The sequence below is a fragment of the Hippocampus comes genome, unplaced genomic scaffold (assembly GCF_001891065.2).
Source record: "Hippocampus comes isolate QL1 unplaced genomic scaffold, H_comes_QL1_v1.1 scaffold267, whole genome shotgun sequence".
NCBI classification, from domain to species: domain Eukaryota; kingdom Metazoa; phylum Chordata; class Actinopteri; order Syngnathiformes; family Syngnathidae; genus Hippocampus; species Hippocampus comes.
Genome location: NW_017805049.1, coordinates 156256 through 176637, shown reverse-complemented (window position 1 = coordinate 176637; position 20382 = coordinate 156256). Strand labels below are relative to the sequence as shown.

At 41.9% G+C, this 20382-nt stretch overlaps 1 protein-coding gene across 4 annotated transcripts in view; it reads left to right on the top strand.

Annotated features, from left to right (window-relative positions):
- LOC109512604 (myosin-16) overlaps positions 1–20382 on the top strand; it is a 37217-nt gene that overhangs the window by 9972 nt on the left and 6863 nt on the right. For 2 of the 4 annotated variants that reach the window (XM_019864457.1, XM_019864455.1), the window contains exons 3-14: positions 3483–3710; positions 5505–5591; positions 7721–7866; positions 10481–10571; positions 14897–14953; positions 17200–17286; positions 17799–18044; positions 18135–18252; positions 19119–19246; positions 19365–19561; positions 19652–19784; positions 19861–20077. In XM_019864457.1, coding sequence (XP_019720016.1) covers positions 3483–3710; positions 5505–5591; positions 7721–7866; positions 10481–10571; positions 14897–14953; positions 17200–17286; positions 17799–18044; positions 18135–18252; positions 19119–19246; positions 19365–19561; positions 19652–19784; positions 19861–20077 — 1735 coding nt within the window. Of the gene's footprint in view, positions 1–43; positions 218–1533; positions 1964–3482; positions 3711–5504; positions 5592–7720; positions 7867–10480; positions 10572–14896; positions 14954–17199; positions 17287–17798; positions 18045–18134; positions 18253–19118; positions 19247–19364; positions 19562–19651; positions 19785–19860; positions 20078–20382 lie in introns of those variants that run through there. The other 2 variants (XM_019864458.1, XM_019864459.1) reach the window with 2 other exon arrangements.

Genomic DNA, 20382 nt, shown 5'->3' with positions numbered 1-20382 from the left:
AAAAAAAAAAAAAAAAAAAAAAAAAAAAAAGGCCGCGTATCGACAAGAGGAAGTTGTCTCCAAAGGGATGTCCTTCAGGTGCGCTCAGCCTCGCCACTTCCTCTCAGTTGAGGCGGAAGCGGCTAAAAAGGACCAAGGTGACACTGGAACAGAACCGGAACCTGACGAAATGGACTGGGATGGATTTGGCACTACTTTGGAAAACAGATTACAAATTGTAGGTAAATGTTAATGACAGTAACTTTAATTCAGTGGACCGATTGGCATTCAACCCAAGTGGCTGAGCGACGTTGATTTGATAATGTTATTGATCTGATCATTTCAGCGCAACTAGAATTTAACACGGGAACAAACCGTTCGTAAAAGTGTACAGACAAATGTTACAAGTAACATTTTCGCATTTCATAACAGTAAGAAGTTAGCATTTTACATGAACTTCTGTTCATTTAGAATATAAAAACTTGGACACCGACCCATCTTGAGAGGGAACGATATGTGTCAATTGAGCTAATGACACTTGGCAAAAATATTAAAAACCAAAATAATTTCAAGAAACGAGTGCCGGATTTTCCGTACTATAAGGCACTTCGGAGTTTAAGGCGCAGCTTCAATGAATGTCCTATTTTAAAACAGTTTTCATATGTAGGGCACACTGCCTTTTCAGGTGCATAGAATAGAAGTTATAATCGCGGCTGAGGCTGCGTTATGCATCCACTAGATGGAGCTACTCTAAAGGGAATACGATACAATACAATACAGCTTTATTGATATTGCGCTTTCGCGAAACTGCTGCAACTGTAAAAAAGCGCTTATAGAACTTTTAAAATACGATGTCCAAGAAGTCGGAATATTGGCGCATCGGATTATAAGGCGCACTGTCGGCTTTTGAGAAAATTGAAAGCTTTTAGGTGCGCCTTATAGTGTGGAAAATACGGTAATTTCCTTCAGACAAGATAAATGATTACGTCCATGGTTCTCAGAAAATAATTTATTCTCACTTTTTGTCCTTTCGTTAAAAGTTTGACATTCTCAAGACAAATAGGGCCAAGCTGGGGCGCTACTTTCCAGCGTCCAAGTTTTGTATCTCCTCACACGTCCACCATTTTTAAGGCAAGTTTGTTCGGATTGGTTAACCACTTAATCTTATGTTGACCCGGTGGGGTTATGCTTTCTCAATCATATTCCGCACATATACAACCGATTGAAGATTCTCTTGTTTACGATAAATAAAACATGATTGCGGAAATGTCTTTCGCTGTGTTGCAATCGCCTTAAGAATACCGTTTGTCCACTGACTCGTCATCTTGAGTATTGAGTTTAGTGGGTAGTGCCAAAGACAAAAACTTCAGTCAAGTAATGCTGGATGAAACTGTTGATGTCGTTACCCGGTCCAGCAGGAGGTAAACAAAATACCCTTTAAATTGATTTTGATTCATTTGGTAGAAATGACATCTGGCAATTTGGAAAGCCGCACTTTCAAAACATTAATACAGCCCAGGGGCTTTCCACTTACTCGGTTTTGAAGGCACTAGTAGACCTCGTTTCATTTTCTATTAATAGCAGTGGGGGATCAGCCATGTAGAAAAGCCGACAGGGCACAGAACAAGTACTTTTATGGGGAAAAAAAACTGAGCGTGGAAAATAGGTGGCTTGGTTATTTTGCAAATGTCCACATATTCGGGTAGTGTTTTCTTACAGCGAATACCTTGCCGATGATGACTGGTTCCTAAGAAATGAATATTAACCAGAGCACACTTGACATTGAGATCTTTTCACTCCTGTTATGGATGGTTGCTGCCGACCATGAGCTCCAGTGTAAGGCTAAACTTGTCTATCAGGTCAGCTCCTCACGTCACCGTGTTGATCTTTGAAGCAGAGCTATATTAAGGAGAGATTAGACGAACAAAGGGAAGGATTTCTTCTGGCTGCGGGCAGGAACGCACATTTTGTGACATATTTTGTGGTAAGATAGTTTTTGTTTTTTTTTTAAATCCTTTGCTGTTGAATTAATTCGAGACTTGCAAATTCGATTTTTGTTTTTCTTCGAACAATTTTACAAACTCCAGCTGTGTCATCGCTCATCTTCCTGTCATTCTTTGAAAGATGATTTAGGGGGAGACGGGTTTAGAATCTGGTCTTCGTGAAACTTTCGGAAATGATTGTCATATATCTAGAGTTACAGTCGGCCCTTCTAAAACAGAGGTACCTGTAGTCCTTTTCAGGATATGCTGTACAACATTTGATTTGTTCGGATTTAAACAACGCAAGTGTTGGAATTTACTCTATTCACAGCAACATTCTGAGTATTGTTTGGAGTAACCCTTGAAACATCGGTGATCATGTCAATGTCATGTCAATGCATAAATAACTATATGATGAGTATGAGTAGTGATGAATTACTTAATTTTTCTCCTTGGTTTATTGTTCCTGGCACACTTGGCTAACAATCAAACAGACAACTCGGCAAGGGGGGATAATCTTAAATGGAACTGTTTGGTCACAGGTTGCTGCATTAGTCTTTGGAATCTTTTTGGACTTTTTTGGATCGCTGAGTCCACAACTAGCTAAAAATGTCAGAAAGTAAGAAGGGACATTGTTTGTGTTCAAATATGTGAAAATTAAATGAGGCCTATAAGCTTTGTTTCCAATTTTAACGCTTTCAGGGACAGCGGTTATACTACAGTGGACATCTTATATTATCAGGTTACAGGTTATAATTACTGGTGCATGAAAGGGTTTTAAATACAGTTTCCAACTACCCCCGCGTGATGGTATGGAGGAGTATTTCTTCTCACATGTACGTAGAAGGTAGGCGCCAGCTTGGCATCAATGGTAGTCATCGCAGTGCGTATGGTGTGACTTTTCGGGCTCGACTCAGCCCAATGTCGACAACCATCTACTGTTGGCTTGGCGTTCCCCAACCTGGCCATTCCTTCTTTTTATCTTTGTTTCAGGCAATTCCGATAACAAATGAGGAAACTGGTCAGACAGAGCATACTTTTAGGTATCAACGGTGCACAAGCCACAGTGGTCGACTGTTTAACACGTCCACCTTTCAGTGCAGAGGTTAGGGTTAGTGTCTGTGTGGGTTTTCTCCGGGTACTCCGGTTTCCTCCCACATTCCAAAAACATGCATGGCAGGTTAATGAAACACTCTAAATTGTGCCTTGGTGTGAGTGTGAGCACGAATGGTTGTGTGTCTATGTATGACCTGCCTACTGTCTGAAGATAGCTGGGGTAGGCTCCAGCACACTGCGCTGCTCGTGAGGATAAGCAGTTTGGGTAATGGATGGATGGATGGATGGTGTGCCCGACCACAGTACAGATTTAGTATTGTGATGGATGGATGGTGTGCCCGACCACAGTACAGATTGAGATAGTCGAATAGTTTGCTCGAAATTGCATGCATCGGAAAAGTCATTAAAAAAAAGTACCATCAACTATTCACCATCCGCATCTAACTGTTTGCGGTTAACCTCCAGGAGCGGGACATTGCCCAAGTTTCAGAACTGCGCTGTGTCCAACTGGAGAAGGCACAACGTGAGCTGGAGCGACAACTATCTGGCCTGTCAGACCGTTTGGAAGAAGGGGAGGTCCGTTCAACTCAGCTGGCTCTCCACAGAGACAGGATGGAGGAAGAATGTAACAGCCTCAGACAAGACTTGGACCAGTTGGAGGGTGCCCTGATTGCGTGTGAGCGGGATAAAGAGGTAGAGAACCGTTTCCACTTCTACCTTTTGACGTAGAGGCTGATAAATTATGTTTTGCAGTATGTCATCACCAATGTGATCTCACCAAAAGTTAAATGTGAGTATTCTTGGGCTATCGTAAAAAATTTATCTAGATTGATATATTAAAATGCAAGGGAAGGCAAACCAGCTCTTGAAAAGCATTTACAGACAAATCTAGAGCATTTAATCCATCAAACCATGCATGTTTTTCGAATGTGGGAGGAAGCCGGAGAACCCGGAGAAAACTCACGCAGGCACGGGGAAGAACATGCAAACTCTACGCAGGAAGGCCAGAGACCAGATTCGAACCCTGGACCACTGTACTGTGAGGTGGACGTGATAACCAGTCTCCCATCATATATACCGTATTTTCCGCACTATAAGGCACTCCGGAATATAAGGCACACCTTCAATGAATGGCCTATATTAAAACTGTTTTCGTATATAGGGTGCACTGCATTATATAAGGAGCATAGAAGAGAAGCTACAATAGTGGCTGCGGTTGTGTTATGCATCCACTAGATGGGGCTACGCTGAAGGGAATACAATACAATACAATACAGCTTTATTTATATCAAGCTTTCACAACCGGTGCAGCTGTGACAAAGCACTTTACAAAACAATTAAAATACGACGTCCAAGTAATCAGGATATTGATCCATATGTAAGGCACATCGGATTATAAAGCGCACTGTTGGCTTTTGAGAAAATTGAATGCTCATACAGAGGCCACAATGACATGGCCATTTGAGCCCCCAGCTAAATCTCTCTGTCTGCCTCACTGAGGTGTAAAAAAAAAATACAATAAAAATAAATTAATAAGATGCTATCTTTGTCCAGGAATGCCCAAAGAGTGCAGGACACCAACGTTACTGCATGCTCATAGAAAGATTTACTGCATGGTGCAGATTAGCCCTCCGCAAATTTTCCACAGTTAATTTGAAGAGGTCTGTAGAGTTTAAGAGGTTAGCTCTGCAGACACAACAGAGCTTTCAAGTTTAACAAGACGTTTGTTGGCCAACTAAGATCAAGCTCTTGGGGAAAATAAATGCTGTGGCCATATTTATAGTTTCCAGTAATTTTTCAAAATTCCGGATGGAGAGATGTTATGGAAACAAAAAAAACTTTCATTGAGTTTTCTGTTTGTTCAGATCTTATTTAATTACTTCTTGAAGACAATGATGGGCTTTATTTTCAGAGACGATTGCATGCTCGCTCGGACATAAAAAACGCCTTATAAACCTACGTTGCGCGCTTCAAACTTCTGCACGGACTCCAAAGAGTGTATTTTGCTGCACCCGTCTGCGAAAATTCAACAAGAAAGAAAACTGCACCCATATGCACAATGTGACCATGCTGGGCATGACAATGGAGCCCTGGGTATTTTGTGACCAAGCCAATGAAGCAATTCTGCCAGTTCGCAGATTCGGAACTTCCGTGTTTCTCCCAGTCAAATCATAACAGGAATCCAATGACAAAAAAAATGTGAAATCCTTAATGGTTCACCAGAGAACAGAAATTCTGGTAAAAGACGCCTTCTAATGGGAAAGAAAACAATATAATGGCAGACTACAATGGATCCATAACATGTGGTCATATTTTAGCTCAAGAAAACATTTTCTCTTCTTACAAAATAGGAGATCCAATCTGTCATCAGTGAAAATCATGACAATGACATTGAATGAATGTTTTAGCCGCAGTTTGTCATGGTGTGATGCAGCGTGAGTTGGAAACATCTGGATCATTGTCCTCGTTTTTTTGGTCCCCTTGCAGCAAGCTATGGAGGACCTGCACAGCGAGGAGGAGAAGGTGGATCTATTGACACAAGAGAAAATGCAACTACAGAAACAGGTGGAAGATGTGAGTACTTCCTGTATGCACTTCCCGGAGTTACACTTAATAAAATGATTGGGTCAGTGTCTTTGCAGACTTTCTCTTTGAGGTCCATATGGCCTCATTGCTCGACCAACGCAGAATTGAATAGATTTCATCATCGTCGGTTATCAAATTGATGGAATGACTTCCATTCATCTTGAGTGAATTATCCCGACACTGCAAATCACAGTTCCACTCATCGGGGTCTGCCACCGAAGAGCCTCGTAGCGCCAGTGATAGTAGCGCTCACATCAGAGCCCCCAGACTTTGTTTCCTCTTTGGAAGGGGTGGAAGTGACATGCAAAGCTGATTGGCCAATGGGTCCCTATCAATTTGCAGCCTCTCGAATTTCAACAGGACAAAAAAGGCCCAATACAACTCATTTTTTAAGCTTGATTGCATTCCTCATCATCTGTGTCCACCAATGGGTTTGTAGACCACCGTATCATGGGTCCCGGGTATCTTACGGCCACAACTCTCGTCAGCTGCCTCAACAAAGGAGGCACCTGATATGGATCACTCAGATTTGACAGCCCCACCCATTTCTTCACCTGAGTGTCCAAAACATGTGGCGACATGTCCAATCACACAATCGCAAATAAGATCGTCAAATCGTGACCTTGGGTGCCCTGGTGCTATGTGCACATTATATCAACGCTGATGTTTGATTATGGTGTTTATTTTGGACAATCCACGACAAACATAATAGTCCAATAACAAAGCACTACTCATGTTCGGATTGGAAGGACTGGTCCTCCCAGTTATGCCTTTCTAAGTCGCATTGTTATTGGGACTGCCCAGTGAAAGTGGTTTCCATCAACCCATCCGAGGACTCAAGAGAGGAAGAGAGTCCTGAAAAAAGATAGTTCCAGAGCCCGAGTTGCGCATTGAGGTGAGTCCAACTATATATAGTTGGATCCTCTCGAGACTCACACACAAGCTCAGGCTCCTTCCCTGCCAGAGTGGTGCCATTCCAAGTGCCTAAAGCTACTTGTGTAGGACTGGAACGCCAAGGTCGGCAACCAATACCCAACTCACATTGCTCCGCCACCTACCCATTCGGCCCCTTACACCAGTGGTGAACCCATGGGAAGCGGGACCCCACCAGCAGGCCTGATGCCGCAGGACGGCCCCGATCACAGACGTCAGGGAAAGACCCCTCACCCAGGACCCGTTTGTCCTGAATGACTCTGTCGCGGGCATAAAGCCATCAGCAAATTAGCTCTCCATCAGTGCGCAATTTGAATTTTATTTATGGTGAGGCATTTGACATGGGCAGCCATTTCAATTTTGAGGGATTCTGACAATCCCACCTCCACCATGATAAGGTGACTAGAGAAGGAAAAATTCTGGTGTAGCATGAAAGCATAACTCTCTCTCAGATCCGCTGCACAAAAAAGACAAAGAAAATAATGACTGATCGGGTAGACAAATGAAGCGACACCTACACGGATAATATTACTCTTTCATTCCACAAGACGTACTTGTACATCTTTTTAAAATTAGGCCCCGCCTACCAAGGACGTACTTGTACGTCAAAGTCTTTTTTTTTTTTTTTTTGCGTCATAGAGAGAGAGAATGAGAATAAGCTGTCTGCATTGTAAATCATGTAAAAAAGTGACCAGTAGGTAGCAGTGGTGCTTCACGTGCTTGAAATGCATGCTTTTACAAAAAGCTCTTTTTCCCCGTTTTTTGCCCAGAAATCGTCATTTTCATGAAACTTAGCCATTTTGTAATGCCGATTGCTGAAGAATGGAAAAAGATAGAAACACATTTTTTTTTTCTGCTGAAAGAAGAGAGTCCAAACTTTATTTTGGTAGGCTCCATGTTTATATACCATAAGAACCAAATATTCTGTTGCAAGATCAGTCAAACTCCAGTAAAACGCTGGGATTGAGGGGGTTGCTCCAGTGAAAATGGCTGGGATTGAATGAGTTAATACTATTAAAAATGTTTTATGTGAAAATAGAGACACGATTACAGTACCTTTAATTAGAAAGGAGCGTATACAGGATTGATCCATGCGTACGTGATCAAAATGAGAAAACGAACCACGCCAATACAATTGTCTGGTCAACTGCTGTGTCAAGTGTAATGGCGTGGTTTGTATGTAGCTGGAGTATCAGCTGGAGCAGGAGCGCTATCAGCGTGAAGAGCTGGAGAAGAACAGTGGGAAGGTGGAAGGCGACAACCCATGCGCTCAGGAGACTTTGGAAGCAGCGGACAAGACAAGGAATGGCCCAGAAGAGATCATCAAAAGGTCAGATTTTGATTTGCACTCATTTTCTTGAATTTCGAAATGCAACGGTGATCAATTAATTTTTTTTTTGGGGGGGTGGTAGAAAGTGCATTAACCCTTTCATGCACCAATAATGATAACCTGTCACCTGATAACATGATAAGCTGTCCACTGTAGTTGCTGCTGACCCTGAAAGGGTTCAAGAACTGCCATGCAATGTCATGATATCCTTAATGATGATTAGATTGATTATTGAAAGTAGTCGACAGTGCCTCCACCAAGGCCAAACAAATCTAAATAAGTCTGTCGATGGCAGTCATGTATATCACAAAGTAAGTGCGCCTCAAATGAAGCCGAATTAACGTTGGTTTAACCCGATGCATAACACAATTTTTCCAATTCCATTGTGATATGATAAGTGTGTGTGTGTGTGTGTGTGTGTGTGTGTGTGTGTGTGTGTGTGCACGCGCGCAAAATATGGAATTTGAAGGGGTTTTGTTTTTGTTACTTTGGGATCATAAAATCGAAAAGTATCTTTGGCACAAACACAACACTTCTCATCATCAAAAGAACATCACACCTCCATACTGGCAGTATCATGCTTTTGGGGTTGTTTTACTTCTACAGGAACCGGAGGGGGGTGGGGGGGCTTTGTCAAGGTGGCGGAAATTATGAACAGTTCCTAATACCAGCTTGTGTCAGCACAAAACCTTCAGACTTCTGCTAAAAATGAAAATCGCAAAGAATACCAGAACAGGTCAAATTCATTTGGCGCAGGTTGCCGCATTTCCAATTATAAGAGGGTATGCACACTTGTGCAACCCCGTTATCTCATTTGTTTATTTTCATTTGCGCTTCGACTGTAAATCGCAGTAATTATTTATCCTTACTATCCTATTAGAATCACAATAACCTCAAAACAGAGGTGTGTAAACTTTTCAGATCCTCGATATATGCGAGCACGCTCCGTACTTGCTTTACATTATTCAAAAAACTTTATTGCGAACATAAAGTAAAAAAAAAAAAAACAATCCACTGCTGTGACATACATTCATTTTGAAAATATTTCCAAACCAGTGGACTATAAAAAAACGTCTTGTCATTTCCTTATAATGAACTTCTAGTGAAGCATGAATGCTTCAACTCTGACATGCTGGAAGATGTCTCCTCTTTTGAGGTTCACTCTCCACCCGCATGCACACACTAATAAGAGCAAACAGAGTCATCCACAGTAACAACTGTCATAATACACCCTCTCTGACACGCTCTGTGCACTCCAATGAGCAGTTTAATCTGCATGAGAATGTTTCAACCCGCCGGTCATTCTGTTAAAAGATTCTCTGTCATCATGATCATTAATAAAAGTGAATGAGTCACTCTGTTGCTAAGATACTTTTTTTTTTTTTCAAAACAGTCCATGACTTAAGTTAATACGAAACCTGTCACTCAAGTCATTTCATATTTCTTCCATTTTATTGGCATTGGTCTAAGAACATATTCTGCATGATTATAGTATGGGGGCGGGGGGGGGGGGGATACGTGCACTTGGTTCAACCTTTTGTACACTTGCACACTCTGTCGAGATCCAATGCAAGGCAAAGCAAGTTTATTAATGTGGCAATAAAACACGGGGAACATCACGGTATTAGTATATAAATTTACTGAGTATCTACAGCACTACAGATAAAATGTTGAATACAAGTACATTAATAAGCTGTATGTCAGATTTGTTACCTGACACTGCAGGGCAGATGTGCCTCCGACGCACATAATAGCTGCTTCAGAGCAAGTACCGTATTTTCCGCACTATAAGGCGCTTCGGATTATAAAGCGCACCTTCGATGAATCGTCTATTTCAAAACTTTTCGTATTTATAGGGCGCATCGCGTTATAAGGCCCAAAGAATAGAAACTACAATAGTGCATACGGTTGCGTTATGCATCCACGAGATGGAGGTACGCTAAAGGGAATACAATACAATACACTACAGCGTTATTTATGTAGCGCTTTAACAACTTCTGCAGCTGTAATAAACCACTTTACAGAACATTTAAAATACTGCGCCCAAGAAATCAGAATATTGATCCATATATAATGCGCATCGGACTATAAGGCACGCTGTCGGCTTTTGAGAAAATTGAATGCTTATCGGCGCGCCTTATAGTGGGGGAAATACGGTAAGTCAAATAACTGCTAACATATGAATTGAGAGTAAAGATGACGACGTTTCCCTACGCCAGGGCTTGTCTTGTTTTATGACAGGTAATAAAAACTCTCTCAGGCTTGTCGCTCATCACACAAATTCGATCTCTGTCAGACATATTCGGCTCATGTCAGATTTATTGACAGCAGCGTTGCTTCATCACATCCATGTGTGAAGTCATCCGTGTCAGTCGAAGACAGAGCAAGCCTAATGTTCAGCTCATGTTTTGTTGAGTGTTTGTATCATGAGACCTCCTCCCAAAATACAAACAGATCAATGAGACCACAATTGAGGCATACCTGAACAAGACACGAGTGGTTGCGGAGGGAAGCTGATGAACAGAATCGATGGTGTCTTTAATGTAGTACTTTATGACTTAAAACTTTATGACTTTTGTCGTTTCAAATCACTTCATCTTCTTTATCAACATAGGATGGACATGGAGATAAGCAGTACCCGCTCCAAGCTTGAAGCTGAAGAGGCTCTCCGCAGTGGACTGCAGAAGAAGAGCAAAGAACTGCAGGTAAAATTCCATTCTGTTCACCGAGGACGTGTCTGTCACGGCCTTTGTTCTATTTTTTAGTTTTTCGAAACTTTCAATGATCTTCCATTGGCAGAGTTTTGTGCGTTCAAACACTGGAACGCCCTCCCCGCTCACATGCTGTGTAATTGCACATCCACAACAGTAGGTGGCGGTCACGCTTTCATTTTCAGAATTTGTGTAGGGATTTTAAACAATATTAAACGTTTCATGCACAAATAATAAAAACCCTGACGATAAACTGATAAGCTGTCCACTGTAGTAACCGCGGTCCCTGAAATGGATAATAAAGTTATTTAGCAGATTTATATTTCTTTTTTTCCTTTTAATGTTAATAAGGACACAATGTAATGCAGAGTTGTACAATTTTATAACTGAATGGTGGGTGGGTGGACTACGTGGAAGACTAAACGGTACAAATGTAAAATTACAAACGTGAACATAAAAACGAAAAGCCCTGGGGTCATTTCTGATGGTTTCACCCACAAGTACAAACTGTAGTAAAAACCGTGGCTGGAATTCTAACCTGCACTTTTAATTGGTACGTGCTTGGAGATCAGTGTGAGGAAGGGCGCAAACTGTAGCTCGCACAGCAGTAAGTGACGCATTCCTGCTTTTCAACAGCGCTGCTGGGCAGATTTCACAGATGTCAGGGGAAGGTTAAAACACAAACTCAAATTGATAACTTCCGGACAATGATGTCACTTTGTGAAAGGTGAACTAGCAATTTGCTTTCTTCCGAAGACTTACAATTTGGATTTTTATTTTCCGGCATCTTGCCAAACTACACCTCTATAAATTGTGTTAATCATTTTTGCTTCGCCTTTGCTAATATTTGTTTGCACAGAGTGGCTCTAAAAAGTCATTAACACTAAATGGATTAAAAAATATATATATCTACTTATACAACCCCATCATCAACCACCGCAAAAGTCTTTAACCAGGTCAAGAGAACCTGTCGTCACCTGCTGATCCTTCAAGCCAGCCAAACAGCCATAAATGACTTTTAGAAGCCCCGCGCTGCCATCTGAAGACATTTAAAAAGAACAAAGCGGTAAATTCCAGCCGTGTTGCCGGGGACCTGAATTATGTGAGCATGTGTGGACAGTATGGTGGGCTTTTGTCCGCTCCGCAGGAGGTCTGCAAGGCTCGGTGTTGATGATTGCCGAGCATTACTTGCAGTTGTTTGGCTTATGTTTTCCCCTTTGATCGACTCGGGGGGAATCACAGAGGATAGAACTACCCACGCCTGCTGACAATCCCATCAGCCACGGGAGAAGAGACCTTAGCGACGAGAGGCCACATCTGATTGTAATTTATAGCCAATTTTTCATGTCAGAGGCCGGGCTGGGTGGGAGTTAATGCAATATAAGAGAAGTCCGTTCATAAAAATCACTCTAACTGAAACATCGGAACTCGTCTAAATTGTCCGCGTCCACTAAATCTGCCGTCTTGACGCCCTCGCGTTCTGTTGGATGTCACAATGTTGATTTTGAGGTTGAGGAAAGTAGAAATGTAACAAGAAACAGATATGTGCGCGGCGCATGCTGCGCGGGGCTGAGAAAAGAAACCGTGCACGCGCAAAGGGGGGTGTGGACAGGAAAGGGGTTTTACAGTGTGTGCGTGCGTGTGTGTGTGTGTGTGTGTGTGTGTGTGTGTGTGAGAGAGAGAGAGAGAGAAAGACAGAGAGAGAGAGATACACACACACAAGTCAGACAGTCAAGCTGCTGCGTAACCATGGCCGTTCTCTCTGCAGAGGTCCTTTGCTGGCATGTGAGTGAAATGACTTTTTTTCAAGTGTTTTACATTTTTCAAAACTTGCTTCAATCCTTGGGAAGTTAGAGGATCAATTTTTTTTTTTTTTTTTTTATAACAAGGGACTTGCAAAATGTAGACAATATTTTCGGAAAGATTTTTGCCTGCATTAGGGAATATCAGTCAATGTGGTGTGTTGATTTTGTCCAAAAGTACCTTGTAGTTTTTCGGGGAGCTGTGAGGAGCATGTGAATGTCGTTCACCTGTGCTGTTGTGTGAACGGCCCTTGGGCTATACGCCCTGTCAGGACCATTTCCTTGACAATATGACACTTGGATGGAGGTTGCAGATAGCACGGGAACATGACACAACATGGAGAGATGAACCGCTCACGGAGGAACTGGCAATTGAATTCCGATTCGTAAAACAAAATATGGCTTTGGCCTTGAGGTGATGATGAAAGCACGAGTGTGTTGCAGATGATTTATTGCCGCAGCATCATTATGATTTCCTTGAACGCAGTCATTTCTATTATGACTGTGCACATTTGTGGGTTGCATGCAAATATTTTACCAGTGATGAGGGCTAATACAACATGATCTCTGTGGGTGGTATGCTGTTATATACTAAGTATATGTCATTTTGAAAATGCCCTGCTGAGTAGCTGTAAATAGGTGTCACCTTCGCAAATTCGGCATTCATTTTTGAATGTTAAATATAAGACGCCGTTACAAGTGAATTATGTCAGCGGTGGCTCAAAGCAGCAATAGCCACACACAACTGAATGCCAAAATAAATGTCAATTCATGCATCCTATTTTAGTATGGAATTTATTTATCATGGTTCTGTAAAGGAAAAAGCTTTATCAGGGTCTTATTTAGATATTTTGATTTTACAAAATATAACACAACGTTCCATGAATCAGTGAAAATATATGCAGAAGCATTTACTTAAGTGTCGTGATTTAGTCTGCTACCTGCGATGACACCAAAAAAATGACTAATCGTGTTGCGGGCAGTGCATTTGGGACGTGCACCTTCAGCGGGGACCAAGGATATTATAGTTCAAGAAAATGAATGAAAAAAAAGCCTTCGTTAAGAAAATAAAAAACTAGTAATGAAAATGATAAAAAACTAACAATAATTTAAAAAAAAGAAAACGAACAAAATACATCTAGCATTTTGGTTTTTCTCTATGTCTGTACAGAAGACGGTCAGTTGTTTGACAATTAAAGTTGACTTTATTAAACCCATGAGGGTAGGCATAGTAAGATCATGATTCTGCCTATTTTCCCTTTTAGACAATGAGTATATTATATTTTGTTCGCAAATGGCTTGTTGTGATAATATCAGAAAAAAATTATGAAACTGAAAAAAAAAAACACAACACGGTGACATTTTGTTGTCTTGCGCTTGACAAATATTCCATATTTAAAGATATTACAACTAATACTAAAACTAATACAAACTAAAAGCTATTATAACCGTGATAGGGGCTTCATTTTGCAAAAGAAAATACAAAAACACAGCATAACTATGCACGGCATTATAGAGCGAGAGTGGCATTTTGCATATTTGAGGTTGAATACCGTTGTTATTATTATTATTATTATTATTAAGAAACATGGTGAAATGTTTATCTTTCAAAACATCAACTGCAAACTTCTACACTAAGTTCACAATCAATTTGTATCTAATATGGTGACACCAGAGTTGGCTATCATTGATAAACCAACTCTGGTTTATCTGGTTTATTTTGCTTTTCGCAGTTGCGTTGGGTAGTCAGAGCTAGCTAGCTAGCTGTTGCTATTATGGAAAGTGATAAAGAAATCCTTTTCTGGCTCGAAACAAGCCAGTCAACGTTGTTGGCCTACATATAATCAAAAGTCACACATTTTCCTTGAAAAATCTGCCTTAAAAACACATTTTTAATCGTCAGACCTCGTCCTCTTGTTTGAATCAGTCATGAGTGTACATTGTTAGCTCAGCAAATCCGAAGAGTTAGACATAGAAAGATGATCAAGCTCAACCAATCAGAGCACACGAAAGTGATGACATCACTCTGAGCCAGAGCGAAAACATGAGAGTGGTACATCTGAAATTTGCAATCTATATGATTCTGTCGTGGTTATAACCTAAATTCTGTTTTTACAATATGCCCTTCAATCTCTACTCTGACTGGTAAATGCAAAATAAAAAATAAAAAAGATATCACAAATTCCTCAAATGTTTGGACCGGCTTCCAAACCGGACATAGTAGACCCTGCCCTTGGTCAGAATACCGACAATGACTGTGGCTACAGACATTCTTGCTCTAAATTGCTACCTGAGGTAAATCCAGAAGCATGCCAAATCCGAAGAAACAGACGATTGTCGGGAGCCGACCGAGCGACCACACAAGTGCTGCCCTGAAATAGCAAACAATCTGCTGGGGTGACAAGCCGATGCATAAAATAACTCCAAAACGTCTGATCTTCTCGTCGTACTTACTGTACTTGAATATAAATTATATTCTTGCTGCACTAAATCCATTCCAACTCTGTGTCCGTTCAGGCCCGCATTGAGGAGCTTGAGGAGGAGCTGGAAGCTGAACGGGCCATAAGATCAAAGGTATGATGCACCATAACGGCGGTCCTCTCCGCAAATGAAAAAAAGAACAGATGTGACTTTGAGATGTCGGGCGAGCTTGCGAAGCAGATAAGGAGCATCTCAAAATTGAGCCTGTGGCCCGGCGTTAGTCATCAGTCCACTGGTGCAGAAAGCTATTTGTGAGTCTGGATGAAGAAATCGAAGATCTCACCGTTATAAGATCTGCATTTCTCGCAATAAACTTTAGGAGGAGACCTTGTGTTCCTGATTAACATACCGTATTTTCTGCACTATAAGGCGATTCGGATTATAAGGCGCACCTTCAATGAATGTCTTATTTTAAAACTGTTTTCATATATAGAGCGCACTGCATTAGAAGGCGCATAGAAGCTACAATAATGGCTGCGGTTGCGCTATGCATCCACTAAATGGTGCTATGCTCCAGGAATGCAATACCATACAAAACAAGCCTTCGCAACCGCAACCAATTACAAAACAATAAATGAAAGACAAACGTTATAACGACAATTGATTCAACAAAAAGGCACACAAACCTCCACAAGGGGCTAAATATCCTTCGAAGTCTTGCTTGTCTCCTTCTTCCTTCGTTTTGTCAGTAGTTAATTATGCTTTTGGTATTATCTTCGTTTCATTATGGTTGCGCAGAGCTCACAAAGTTGTTGTCTGTTTGAATGTGTGTTGGCGAATGCACATGTCAATTCAAACCCTTTTACCTGACAACGGTTGCGCAGAGCTCACAAAGTTGTTGTCTGTTTGAGTGTGTGTTGGCCAATGCACGTCAATTCGAACCCTTTTACCTGACAACTGGTTCCTGCTATTAATCACCCCTAGATGGCATCGAAACACCTAACAGGGAAACAACTCAATGGGGAATGTAAAGGGTCTGTGATACCATATATAAGGCACATCAGATTATAGGGCGTACTGTCGGCTTTTGGGAAAATTGAATGCTTTTAGGTGCGCCTTACAAAATACGGTACATATTAACCTCTTACACAGTCGGAAATCTACTGCTCTCTGTGTGCCCAAGCCAAAAAAGTTGTTTTCATCATTCATTAAAACTGCAAAACCTCCCCAAAAAGTTTTTTTTCTTTTAAATTGCAGATCCTTCCTTTCAAGCTAATCTACCAAGGTGGGCCCTATAAGTGCATGTTGTTTCACATGAGTTGCTCTCAGAGGATGTGTGTATTTAAGCCTCACCGCACTCGCAGCCCCTCTTGAAGACTGAGGAGTTGTGTGTTCCGGTCACAGAAAAAGCACAACTGGATGTTGAATTGAATGAGATTGGGCCCTGGAGGTTTTTTTACTCCACTCTCCCCCACTCTGGGTGGTATTTCTTACGGGGATACCCCCACCAGCGACCTTAAGCCACATGACATGGAGAAAGGAGCAAGCAAGGACATGCTCCGCTTTATCTGTTCCACAGGAGGAGCTCAAATAGAGCATAACTCCACCACAAAACATGATCCCTATTGTTGAAATCTGCCTTGCAAAAAAAAAAAAAAAAAGAGATATCATCAGGAGACACCAGGCTGACAGAGACAACTATTTCCCATGGCGTCGTTTCCCCACATGGAATGTTAGCCAGTGGGCAGTCAATGCATGACTATATCACATAATTGCTGATTGATTAGACCTTCAGTTGCACGACCAAAGTAAAAGATAGTTTGCTTCCGTTTTTTTTTTTTTTTTTTTTTTTTTTTCATTTAACCCTTTCAGGGACAGCGGTCACTACAGTGGACAGCTTACCATGTTATCAGGTTACAGGGTGCAGGAAAGGGTTCAAATTAGGCATCTGAGACAATCGTCCATCTCTGACTGGATTGATAATCACTACATGGCTCTGGTGAGTCATGTTTGTTTCGGCATCCAGCAAACAACGGTGAATGTCCACAGACAGGTCGTATAGTACATACCAAGGTGTTGAGGGAGCTGACACTCCAAAATAGGGCTGAGGAGCTGTTTTCACTTGCTGTGTCTTCAGGTGCGTCTTTTTGCTGGTATTCGGCAGGCCGAAAGACGCGAAAGTTGTTTGTGTACGTGGCGGTTGAAGGTTATAAACGCTCTGTTGTGCTTCGTGTTGAACGAAGTAAAACTTTTACGACTGCGCGTGGGACTCGAAGCATCCTCAACTAATTCGGCCATTGTGTCTTATTTGCGAGAAGACGGCTATTTACGGAAATGCGGTTCTCAGTTTGCAAGTGGAATTATACAAAACGTGTGTCTTTCAATTTTTTTTTTGACAGGTGGAGAAACAGAGAGCAGATTTAGGCAGGGAACTCGAAGAACTCACAGATCGACTGGAGGAAGCAGGCGGCGTCACCGCCTCACAGGTAAAAAAAAAAAAAAAAAGTATCTTGCGGGGCTACATGCAATCCTCCCGCCCCACCGTAGTCAAATTATCCGACCCAAATTTTTTTTTTTATATAATTTATTTTTTATTTTATTTATTTATTTATTTATTTAAATATATTATTAAATATATTTATTCTGATTATTCTGATACTTGACCACCAGGTCCAGTGTTTAGTAGTCAGGTACTTGCATCAAATGTATTTTTCAATAAAAACGAATGATAATTTGGGGTCTCTTGGGCATGTTTTTTCAAGGAGCCCAATGTTTGGAATTACTGGAGTCATTCAAGGATATCAAGCCATCAGTAGTCCAGCTGTCAATTTTTACTGAGTGGTTTAGGATGATGGTTATCATTTCAAGAAACAGATGTGTTAAATTTGCTTTTATTCACCAAATAAAATTTTCTGGCTCAAAAGCGATGAAACTCACCACATTTCCTAGAAAATTAAAAAGAAGGAGCAGATTGAACCGTTAGTCTTGACGTTGACAGATGGAGATGAACAAGAAGCGAGAAGCGGAGCTCCAACGTCTGAGACGAGACCTGGAAGAGTCATCTATCCAGTCAGAGACTCTTGCTGCAACCATGAGAAAACGCCATGGCGATGTCATTGCGGAGCTAAGTGAGCAGTGTGAGGCTCTCCAGAGGACCAGGGCCAAATTGGAAAAGGAGAAGCAGAACTTGAGAATGGAAGTCGACGATCTGTCCACTTCACTGGAAGGTCTACAGAAAGCCAAGGTCCGTGAGTTAGGGGGATCAAGTAACCAAAAGCCTTTGTGACAAAAATTGTCACGTGTGTGGGCCTCACGTTTTTCTGTACGACCGCAGATGTCCTCAGATAGCCAGATGAAGAAATTGGAGGAGCAACTCTACGAGGCCAACAGGAGAGGAGATGACCAACAGAGGACACTCACTGAGCTCACTGTGGCCAAGAACAGACTCACAGGTACAGTCGTGACGGAAACGTTCTTCATGTGATGCTGAGCAGGATAAGCAAATATATCCCAAAAGTACGAAAAATTACTTTGCACACCAGAGATATGAGTGGTGGCATGTCAGTTTCAGACTGTTATCTATCATTGGTAGTCGGTGATGAAAGCAATACCGTATTGGCCCGAATATTAGACGGTGTTTTTTGCATTGAAATAAGACTGAAAAAGTGGGGGTCGTCTTATATTCGGGGTCTAGACATTATACCCATTCACGACACTAGATGGCGCCAGATATCATTGAAGCGAATGCTGAACTTGACTCCCCAGGCCAAAGTGAACCCCTGTCACGAAGAATAAAAATAAAAATAGCGGTAGCACGAAGAAGAAAAATAAAAAATAGCGATAAGAAGGAAAAGAGAAGAAAATAATAGAAGAGATAACAGAAAATGGAGAAACGTAGCGACAATCTGGAGAAAGGTGGGTCGAAGATCGGCCAGGTTAACCGGCAGCTGAGGAGAAGTTATGATGTAATTTACATTTCAAAAACCAGAAGCCATTCATTTACGAATGTGATTGCACTTTTGTTTGCATATTTAAATGTTCAGATATTAAGATTTGAATGAGGCAAAATAACATGCTTTTTCTCTCAAATATATTGTTAGAATCATTTGTTTCAGATGTACTGTAATTATTTTCCGTATAATAATTAATTTGGTGTTCAAAAAGTCTTTTTTCAAACTTGAGTCTTGAAAAAGAGTGGGTTGTCTTTTCATCAGGGTCGTCTTATATTCAGGCCAATACGGTAATTGGATATTGGATTGAAATAATAATTCCGTCGAAGTACATTGTGTCAATCAAATTTCCAATGTGCCCTCTCTAGCCGATAACACAGACACAAGTCGACGACTGGCGGAGGCTGAGAACAAATCCGGCCAGCTGAGTCGGACCAAGTCTCTCCTCCAATCTCAGCTTGAGGAACTGAAGAAACAGCTGGACGAGGAGGTCAAAGTAAGCGTCGCGGTGTGGATGCACAAAAGTTGAAAAGGAAACGGAAATGAAGTGTTTCACGTGGCTCTGAAGCAAACAAAGGAAATACCGAACGCGCGGGTGTCTTGTTGGTTGCCAGTGTAAGCAGGCGCTCGGCGCGAGTCTGGGCTCGGTTCGGCAGGAGTGCGAGGGGCTCAAGGAGCAACTCGAGGAGGAGCAGGAGAGCAAACAAGAGCTGCAGCGGCTCGTCTCCAAACTCAACAGCGAGGTGACGCACTTGAGGACCAAACACGAGGCGGACTCCATCCAGTATGCCGACGAACTGGAGGAAACCAAGTAGGTCAAGTTGATACTGGCAGTCTTTTTTTTTTTTCTGAAGACAGCTGCATTCCGGTCTACTGGTAGGAAATAATGTTTGCGTCACAGGAAAAAACTGGTACTGCGGCTGCAAGAGGCAGAGGAGGCAGCGGAGGCCACGCAAGCGAAATGCTCCTCTCTGGAGAAAACCAAACAGAGGCTCCAAGGGGAGGTGGAGGAACTGTGCATGGACCTGGAGAAGGTAGAGAACGGAAGTGTGCTTTATTCCCCCAAATGCCCTCGATTCTAAAATTTCAAGTCTGCTCTCCATTTTGAAGGCGAGCGGATGTGGACAGGCTCTTGATAAAAAGCAACGGCTTTTAGAAAAGCAACTGGGAGACTGGAAGCAGAAATGCGAGGAGCTGGTAGCCGAGGTGGAGGGCTGTCAAAAGGAGAGCAGGCAACACGCGGGCGAGCTTTTCAAACTGAAGACGGTACATGAAGAGTCTTTGGAGCAGCTGGAAGCTCTACGAAGGGAGAACAAGGTCTACCAAGGTAGAGTTTGATAGTTGACCCACAAGCCGATGATACACCCGCTCCCTAACGCGGAGGAGCCACTGCCATCAAAATCGACATATTCAGAGACGAACAAGCTCCCACAAAATAAATCACAAATGATCATCCTCTCTCAGTTTCAATTTCTCCTCTCCTTCGAGGCCAAAGGGTAGATAAAATGGTTGTGGCAAAACACAATGGCAAAGAAAAGCCTAAGTAGCCTAATAATTAAATTCCATTGGCAACGCTGAACACACACACACACACACACACACACACACACACACACACACACACACACACAC